We start from the raw sequence: 10006 nt of genomic DNA on the forward strand, positions 1-10006 counted from the left end.
GGGGCTCTCCCACACAGTGGCAGCGGAAGCTGCTCCCTCTCCGGGATTTGTTGCTGAATGGTGTCGTCTCTTAGGAAAGAATTTGGGCGCAACAACCCTTCCCAACCTCTTTCTTCACGGGCTCATAGATGCCAGAGCGAGGGCTTGGTCCCGAGGCGTGGGTTGGCTCTCCAGGCAGGCCTGGTTCAACTAATGGTAATAATAATTGTGGCATTTGTTAAACGCTTACTGTGTGACGGGCACTGTGCAAAGCACTGGGGTAGACACAAGGTTCCCGGGTCCCACAAGGGACTCACCGTCTAAATAGAAAGGAGGACGGGATTGAATTCCCATTTTGCAGGTGAGGTAACTGAAGCACAAAGTTAAGTGACTTGCCCAAGGACCCAGGCCCATGCTCTATCCACTAGGCCATTCCACCCTCATGACTCTTGTCCCCCCGGGCCCACCCTCTGCCCTGCTGGGAGCAGTTACCGGAGCAGGAACCAGTGAACCTTGCTGGTCCACCCCCTCGCCAGGGTCCGTCCTCCTACCTCCCTGCCCGGTACAGGGGATAGAGAACGGGTCTGGGAGTCAGAAGGTTATGGGTTCTAATCTCGGCTCCGCCACTTGTCCGGTGCGTGACTTTGGGCGAGTTCCTTCACTTCTCTGGGCCTCCGTTTCTTCATCTGTAAAAGGGGGATTGAGACTGAGAGACAGGGACTGTGTCTGGCCCACTTTGCTTGTATCCACCCCAACGCTTAATACAGTGCCTGGTGCATAGTAAGTGTTTAGCGGCGTGGCTGAGTGGAAAGAGCATGGGCTTGGGAGTCAGAGGTGGGTTCTAATCCCAGCGTGGCTCAGTGGAAAGAGCCTGGGCTTAGGAGTCAGAGGTCATGGGTTTGAATCCCGGCTCTGCCACTTGACAGCTGTGTGACTGTGGGCAAGTCACTTCACTTCTCTGTGCCTCAGTTACCTCATCTGTATAATGGGGATCAACTGTGAGCCTCATGTGGGACAAACTGATTACCCTGTATCTACCCCAGCACCTAGAACAGTGCTCTGCACATAGCGCTTAACAAATACCAACATTATTATTATTAATCCCAGCTCCGCCACTTGGCTGCTGAGTGACCTTGGGCAAGTCACAACTTCCCCGGGCCTCAGTTACCTCATCTGTAAAAATGGGGATTAAAAAAATGAGCCCCACGTTGGACAATCTGATGACCCTGTGTCTCCCCCTGTGCTTAGAACAGTGCTCAGCACATAGTAAGTGCTTAAATATAATAGTATTGGGACCTGGGAACCTTCTGTCAACCCCAGTGCTTTGAACAGTGCCTGTAAGCATTTATCAAATGCCACAATTATGATTACTATTAAGGCACAATTAGGGGTACGGTTGGGTGGTGGGGGACCCTGGGGACCCTTCCCCAGAGGGTCCACCCCCTCTTTGCTGTCGGTCTTGATGCTTTGGGGGAAGGAGTGGGTTCATTCATTCATTCAATAGTATTTATTGAGCAATTACTAGGTGCAGAGCACTGTACTAAGCGTTTGGAATGGACAAATCGGTAACAGATAGAGACAGTCCCTGCCCTTTGACGGGCTTACGGTCTAATTGGGGGAGATGGACAGACAAGTACAATAGCAATAAATACACATGGGCTGCCAGGGGGAGCAGGGAGTGGGAAGATGAGGCCTTGAAGCCGATTTTTATTGTCAGCTGTGTGACTGTGGGCAAGTCACTTCACTTCTCTGTGCCTCAGTGACCTCATCTGTAAAATGGGGATGAAGACTGTGAGCCCCACGTGGGACCACCTGATTCCCCTGTGTCTACCCCAGCGCTTACAACAGTGCTCGGCGCATAGTAAGCGCTTAACAAATACCGACATTATTATTATTTCCCTTCCCGATGCAACTCGAGGGTTGACATTTTGAGGCCTTTAAAACTGCGACTTCCGGCAGCCCCCGGGTGAGCAGGAGGCCGAAACGGCCGGCGCTCCCCGACCTTTGACCCGGAGCGGCCCCGCCTGCCCAGCGACGCCCCGCCCACCGGCCGCGGGAGCCAATGGCGGGCGGGCGTGACGTCCCCCGTCGGCCAATAGGAGCAGCCGGCGGCGCCCGGCAGCCAATAAGAGGCGGCGGAGGAGGGAATCCTCCTTCCTCGCCCGCCCCGGCCTGGCTCCGTGGCCGGACCGCTTGGAACCGGTGAGTGCGGGACGCGAGGGGCGGGCAAGGGGCTCAAGGTGACCGTGCCCGCAGTAATAATAATAACAATAACAACAATCAGTAATAATAATTATATTTGTTAAGCGCTCACTATATGCCAAGCACTGCCCTAAGCGCTGGGGTAGCTACAAGGTAATGAGGTTGTCCCACGTGGGGCGCGCAGTCTTCATCCTGTTTAATAATAATAATAATGTTGGTATTTGTTAAGCGCTTACTATGTGCCCAACACTGTTCTAAGCGCTGGGGGAGATAACCCCTTTCTCTCTGCTCCTCCCCCCCTCTTTTCCCTTCCCCTCAGCACTGTGCTCATTTGTTTATATTTTTTTTACCCTATTTATTTTGTTAAAGAGGTGTACATCCCCTTGATTCTCTTTATCGTGTTTATGTTGTTCTGTTTTTGTCCTTCTGTCTCCCCCGCTTAGACTGTAAGCCCGTCATTGGGCAGGGATTGTCTCCATTTGTTGCCGAATTGTATATTTCAAGCGCTTAGTACAGTGCTCTGCACAAACGCTCAATAAATACTATTGAATGAATACAGGGTACTCGGGTTGTCCCACGTGAGGCTCACAGTCTTCATCCCCATTTTCCAGATGAGGTCACTGAGGCACGGAGAAGTGAGGTGACTTGCCCACAGTCACACAGCTGACAAGAGGCGGGATTCGAACCCATGACCTCCGACTCCCAAGCCCGGGCTCTTTCCACAGAGCCACGCTGCTTGAGTCCATCATTGGGCGGGGATGGTCTCTCTCTGTTGCCCAATTGTCCATGCCAAGCGCCTAGTTCAGTGCTCTGCGCATAGTAAGCGCTCAATAAATACCATCAAATGAGTGCCTGAATTTGCAGACGAGGGAACTGAGGCCCAGTGAAGGGGCTTGGCCAAGGACACACAGCAATCAAGCAGCGGGGGTGGGATTAGAACCCACGACCTGGGACTCCCAAGCCTGTGTTCTTGCCACTGAGCCAGGCTGCCAAAAATCACGGGTCACCCTTCCGGGACTCCGGGACCCCGGGACTCCGGCTCCGCTGGACGCGCTCCCCACCCGCCACTTCCCTCCCAACCTGGAAGACAGGGAGGAGCGGGGAGAGATCTGCCCCACAGCAGAGGCCCGAAGACCCCCTTGCTCTCCCTCAAAACCCCCACGCTCCTCTTTTTTTTAATGGTACCTCATTCATTCAATCGTATTCATTGAGCGCTTACTGTGTGCAGAGCACTGTGCTAAGCGCTTGGAAAGTACAATTCAGCAATAAAGAGAGACATTCCCTGCCCACAACGGACTTATTTCATCCGTTTATTCATTCAATCGCATTTATTGAGCACTTACTGGGTATAGAGCAGTGTACTAAGCACTTGGGAAGTATAATACATTTGCTAAGCTCTTACTATGTGCGGGGCACTGTAGTGTGGCTTAATAATAATAATTATGGTATTTGTTAAGCGCTTATTATGTGCTGAGCACTGTTGTAAGCGCTGGGGTAGATACAAGGTAATCAGATTGTCCCATGTGGGGCTCACATTTTTGAGATGAGGTAACTGAGGCCCAGAGAAGTTAAGCTTCTCTACAAGAGCCCGGGCTTGGGAGTCAGAGGTCGTGAGTTCTAATCCCGACCCCGCCACTTGTCAGCTGTGTGACTTTGGGCAAGTCTCTTCACTTCTCTGGGCCTCAGTTACCTCATCTGTAAAATGGGGATGAAGACTGTGAGCCCCAAGTGGAACAACCTGATAACCTTGTATCTATCCCAGTGCTTGGAACAGTGCTTGACACATAGTAAGCGCTTAACAAATACCAACATTATTATTGTTGCTAAGAGCTGGGGTGTGTCGATCAATCATATTTAGTGAACAGTTACTGTGTGCAGAGCGCTTGGGTGAGTACAGTTCAACAGAGTTGGTAGATTCATTCATTCATTCAATAGTATTTATTGAGCGCTTACTATGTGCAGAGCACTGTACTAAGCGCTTGGAATGGACAATTCGGCAACAGATAGAGACAAGTAGATGGTGAGTCCCAGCCATGTGGGACGCAGTCCGAGTCCCCCATGGCTCTCACAGTCTTAATCCTCATTTTATAGAGGAGGGAACTGAGGCACAGAGAAGTGAAGTGATTCGCAGCAGACGAGTGGCAGAGTTGAGGATTAGACCCCAGGACCTTGTGACTCCCAGGCCCGGGCTCCGTCCACTAGGCCACACTGCTTCTTCTCCCCGCACTGCTTGGTGATCCTGGTCTGCCCTAGCACCGTCTCCAACCCTTCCACCTGCGGGACCCAGGGCTCGCCTGATGGGATGAAGCGGGACACCCTGACAACTTACCCCGTCTCCTCGCCCCTGTCCTGCGCGGCGTGACCCCACCCCTCCCAACTCCCCGAGAACCAACGCTGGTCATTTCTCAAACCACCAGGGCCTCGCCACTGCCTCCTCATCGGCTTGGGGTCTGCCGGGACCCTCGGATCGTTCTCGGCCGCCCTGTCCCCCCAGTGGTTTGTCTCGCCGCTCCCAGGCGGCCCGCCTCCCCTCACGCACGGGCCATGAGCCGCCACAGCAAGCTGCAGCGGCAGGTGCTGAGCCTGTACCGCCAGTTCCTGCGGGCCGGGAGGGAGAAGCCCGGCGCCATGTCCCGCATCCGGGCGGAGTTCCGCCAGCACGCCCGCATCCCCCGGGCCGACGTCCTGCGCATCGAGTACCTCTACCGCCGCGGGCAGCGCCAGCTGGACCAGCTCCGGGATAGCCGCACCAAGCGGCTCGGGGCCTTTGGCGGAACCCCGGAGGGCACGTGACGCCTCCGGGAGCGGGTTCTGAACCCCGTCCCTGCCGCCCCGCCCCCTCCGACAAACAGGCCTGAGGCCCCCTCATCGGCGTCGTCTCCCCGGATGCCTCCTCTAATCCTCCCGACCCGCCACGCTCAGTGAACCCGAGGGGAATAAGCGTAGTGGGGGGTGCGTGGAGAGGGACGGTCTGGGGCCGGGCCGGCTTTGGGGAGACTTGAAGCGGGGAGACGGGGTTGGAGAGCTGGTTTGCGGAGGTGGAGCCAGGACTGTCGGGTGCTGAAGAGGCAGGAGCAAGGTTAGAGGATTCCTGGCTGCCAGACAACTCTTGACTAACCACAAGTGGACGATCCGTCACAGATGGACGGTCAAACTCTCCCTGACTGGCAGACGGCCTCGGATGGGCCTTCTCCCACGCTGCGGCACACGGTGACCGAAACAGTGACTCTCTCCAGTCAGCGCTGACACCGGCCTGCCTTGCTCCACCACCGAGGCAGGTCTGGGCCTTCCTTCGTCCCGGGCTACTTCCCTTGTCTGTGTCGCCTGTTGTTTTGTATTTTCAGTGCTTGTCCCTCCCTCTCTATAGGCCGCCCGGCCCCCCCCCGCCCCCCCGACTCGGTATAATGGGGGGCCAGGTTGTCTTTCTCTGCGGCACATAGTAGTGGTGGGAAGGAGGGCAAGGCAGGGATTGTGTCTGGGTTTGGCTTTTAAATGGATCCGGGACTCAGAGGTTGGGGCTGTGCCCTTGCAAGGATGTTGTTTGGACTGAAAGAGGAAAAAATAAATAATGGTATTAAGTGCTTACTATGTGCCAGGCGCTGTTCTTAGTGCTGGGGAGGATAGAAGGTAGTTGGGTTGGACACAGTCCTTGTCCCACATGGGGCTCACAATCTTATTCCCCATTTTACAGATGAGGGAACCGAGACATAGAAAAGTGAAGTGACTGACCCAAGGTCACACAGAAGACAGGTGGCAGAGCCGGAATTAGAACCCAGATCCTTCTGACTTCCAGGCCCATGCTGTATCCACTAGGCCACGCCGCTTCTCTACTTTCCCCCATCGCACTGGGCAGATCATCAAGAGCCGCTGGGGAGTGGCTCCCACGGCCTGGGCGGCCACTGTCTGCTGCCTCTCATCTGCCAGTCATCGAAATCCTGATTGTGGGGGGCAGTGTGGCCTGGAGGAAAGTGCGAGGGGCTGGAAGTCGTGGGTCCCAGTTTCTAATCCCAGTGCTGCTATGTGACTTTGGCAAGTCATCTCTCTCAGTCTCAGTTTCCTCAGCTATAAAATGGGGATAAGATACCCGCTCTCCCTCATGAGCCCCATGTGCGACAGTTTTTTTTATGGTATTTAAACACTATGGGGCAAACAGTACTCTAAGCATTGGGGTAGGTATAACTTAATAAGGTTGGACACAGTCCTTGTCCCGCACGGGGCTCGCAGTCTAAGTAGGAGGCAGAGGAATCTGAGGCCCAGAGAAGTTAAGTGACTTGCTCGAGGTCATACAGCAAGCAGTTGGCAGAGCTGGGATTAAAACCCAGGTCCTCCAATCCCGGGCCCGTGGTCTTTCCACTAGGCCACACTGTTTCTCACCTTGGGTGAGACTTGGGTCCAAACTGATGATCTACCTATCCCATCAGTAAATCCCCTAATATGTCCTGGGTTCTAATCCCAGATCTGCCACTTGTCTGCTCTGTGATCTCGGGCAAGTCGCTTAACTTCTTTGTGCCTCAGCGACCTCATCTGCAAAATGGGGATTCAGTTCTCTACTCCCTCTTACTTAGACTGTGAGCCCCATGTGGGACCTGATTATCTTGCATCTACTGCCGTGTTTAGTACAGTACATAGTGAGCGTTTAACAAATACCACAATTATTGTTATTATTGGTGGGGTTGGGAGCCACAGCCCTCCCCGACCTCTCGTGCTGGCTCTGAAATTCCCATAAAGATGTGCTTAAAATGCGGCCTGTTGGTTTCCATCCAAGCTTTCTGCCTCACAGTTCCCAGCCCCCCACTGGAACCATCTTGCTGCCGGTTGTTTTGCCCATTTATTTATTTGAGTTTTCAAAGCGACGTCCTCTCCGGCACCACCCTAGGATGTGAGGACAAAGGAGCCGTTCTCTTTTCTGAACGTCGGGCACATTGTGAGCAAAGTCCCAGCTCCCTGAGCTGGCTACTTCCTGTCCCTCCCTCTGCGTAGCGCCCCAGCCCCCTACGGATATACTGGGGTGGGGTGGGGGGCAGAAGAGGGGTCATTTGAGGTGGGGGCTGCCTCTGTCTGCCTCACGCAGGGTGGGGGAGGAAGGGAAGACAGGGATGGTGACTGGGTTTGTTAGAAGCAGCAGCACGGCCAAGTGGAAAGAGGATGGGCCTGGGTCCGTGGGCTCTGCCACGTCTGCTGTGTGACCTTGGGCAAGTGTCCTCATTTGTAAAATGGGGATCAAGATTTTGAGCCCCATGAGGGACACGGACTGTGTCCAACCCGATGACCTTGTATCTTCCCCAGCGCTTAGAACCCTGTTTGGCACATAGTAGCCCCTTAACAAACATAATTATTATTATTATTGGCTTTTAAATGGATCAGAGGCTCAGAAGGGTTGGAACTGTGTCCTGGCAAGTTTGTTGTTTGTACTGAAAGAGGAGGTTTCTCCATCCGCTCTGCAGGGGACCGGAGGGAGTGATGAAGGAGGAGCTGGGAGTAGAGGGGGGCCTGGGGGTCTCAAACCTGGGCTCAGTCCTCAGAGGGGCGTGGGCGGGACCTCCACCCGCCTTTCTCATCAGCAGGGGACACCTAATATGCTGAGCCCCCACCCTGCCACGGCCCCTGGCCCAAACCCCAGCCTCCCAACCCCCAACTCTTTAGCTTGCAGCTACCTGGTGGGGACTTTGAAAATGCTTTCTAGGAAGTAATAATGATAGTAACTGTGGTGTTTAAGTGCTTATGATGTGCCAGGCACTTGTACTAAGTGCTGGGGTGGATACAAGCAAATTGGGGTGGGCACAGTCCCTGCCAGTCCTAATCCCATTTTACAGATGAGGTAACTGAGGCACAGAGCAGTGACTTGTCCAAGACCACACAGCAGACCGGTGGCGGAGCTGGGATTAGGACCCATGATCCACAAGATCATGCTGCTTCCCTCACCTCTAGCAGGGCTCGAGGTGCGGTCGGGCCCCTGCTCTCCATCCTCCTCCCCAATGCCGTCTGCCCGCGGGGTTGTTTCTTTGGGGTCCCCTTAAAATTAATAATGTTGGGATTTGTTAAGCGCTTACTATATGCAGAGCACTGTTCTAAACGCTGGGGTAGATACAGGTTAATCAGGTTGTCCCACGCGACGCTCACAGTTAATCCCCATTTTACAGATGAGGTAACTGAGGCCCAGAGAAGTGAAGTGACTTGCCCACAGTCCCACAGCTGACAAGTGGCAGAGTCAGGATTCAAACCCATGACCTCGGACTCCCAAGCCCGGGCTCTTTCCACTGAGCCACATCCCCTTTCCATTTCTGAGAGGGGCCAGATTCCAGGAGGGCACGGGCGCTTCACCCCAACCCCTGGCAACCTGGGCTCGGCCAGCGAAGCACACAGCAGGCTGGGGACCCGGGCGGCCCCGCATATGGCCCAGGCCAGGCGCACGGGGCCCAGGGGGGCCAGCGGCCCCAGCGGGCAGACCCAGGTGGCCAGGGGGCAAGGAGCCCCCCGCCGGCCACAGCGGCACAGAAGGTCGGCCAGGGCGAGGGGCAGGGAGCAGACAATGCGAGCCGAACTTGTCTGCTGGGTGGCCTTGGGCAAGTCACTCTGGGCCTCAGTTACCCCATCTTTAAAATGGGATAATAATGTTGGTATTTGTTAAGCACTTACTATGTGCACTGTTCTAAGCGCTGGGGTAGACACGGGAATCAGGTTGTCCCACATGGGGCTCAGAGTCTTAATCCCCATTTTACAGATGAGGTAACTGAGGCACAAAGAAGCGAAGTGACTTGCCCACAGTCACACAGCTGACAAGTGGCAGAGCTGGGATTCGAACTCATGACCTCTGACTCCAAAGCCCGTGCTCTTTCCACTGAGCCACGCTGCTTCTCAGCGCGGATGAAGACTATGAATCTCAAGAGAGACAGGGACAGGGACTGTGTCCATCTCGATTTGCTTGTATCCACTCCAGGGCTTAGTACAGTGCGTGACACATAGTAAGGGCTTAAAGAGCCCGGGCTTGGGAGCCAGAGGTCGTGGGTTCTAATCCCTACTCCGCCGCTTGCCAGTTGTGTGACTTTGGGCAAGTCACTTCACTTCTCTGGGCCTCAGTTACCTCATCTGTAAATGGGGATTAAAACTGTGAACCCTACGTGGGACAACCTGATCAACTTGTACCCCCCCAGCGCTTAGAACAGTGCTGTGCATATAGTAAGCGCTTAACAAATACCACCCTTTATTTTAACAAAAATCACAATTATTAAGGAAGACCTGCCCAGGGACCCCGGGTGGCACGCCGCCTCGTCTCCGCCAGGGGGCGCCACGTCCTCGTTAATGGGGAAATAGGCCGGGGGGTTCAATGGGGGGTGCGGGGAGGGGGGGGAACCCCGAGCTGGTCCGCTCAACTTCGCTTCTGGAAGGAGGAGGAGCCCGATAGCCCCCTCTCTCCTCTTCGGGGGTTGCCCCCGGCCTCCCCTCTCGGACCCTGGACGTGGGGGAGTCACGGGTCTTGAGTTCCAATTCAGGGGGCCTCCAGCTCCTCCTCTGGAAGCGGGAAGTAAGAGGTGCAAGGTTGAGGGCACATTCAGCAACTCTAAAGTGTCCCCCTTCCACCTCCTCTCCTGCTCACATCTCCCCAACCCCTGCTGCCTCACGCTGTGACCCTCTCATCTCCTCCCGCTGTGGCCTGACCTCGGGTTTTATTTTTATTTTTGCAGGGAAGGTGGTTATGGTATTTGTTCTTATTATTAATGATAGTAATAGTGGTATTTATGTGCTTAATATGTTTCAGGCACTGTACTAAGTACTGGCGGTCGGGGGGAAAATAGAAGCAAATTGGGTTGGACACAATCCCTGTCCC

At 54.7% G+C, this 10006-nt stretch overlaps 1 protein-coding gene across 1 annotated transcript; it reads left to right on the forward strand.

The window, feature by feature from the left end:
• The first annotated feature begins 2109 nt into the window (after positions 1-2109).
• On the forward strand, positions 2110-5766 carry SDHAF1 (succinate dehydrogenase complex assembly factor 1). Its single transcript, XM_029064613.1, has 2 exons — positions 2110-2181; positions 4599-5766. Exon 2 carries the CDS (start codon positions 4726-4728, stop codon positions 4972-4974), a length of 249 nt encoding a protein of 82 aa, XP_028920446.1. The 5' UTR covers positions 2110-2181; positions 4599-4725; the 3' UTR covers positions 4975-5766.
• The last annotated feature ends 4240 nt before the right edge of the window (positions 5767-10006 follow it).

This window comes from Ornithorhynchus anatinus, chromosome 5 (genome assembly GCF_004115215.2).
Source record: "Ornithorhynchus anatinus isolate Pmale09 chromosome 5, mOrnAna1.pri.v4, whole genome shotgun sequence".
Taxonomy (NCBI): Eukaryota; Metazoa; Chordata; class Mammalia; order Monotremata; family Ornithorhynchidae; genus Ornithorhynchus; species Ornithorhynchus anatinus.

What these genes read in the sequence shown, in the direction of transcription:
- SDHAF1 (XM_029064613.1), top strand. Translation starts at nt 4,726, where the DNA reads ATGAGCCGCCACAGCAAGCTGCAGCGGCAGGTGCTGAGCCTGTACCGC.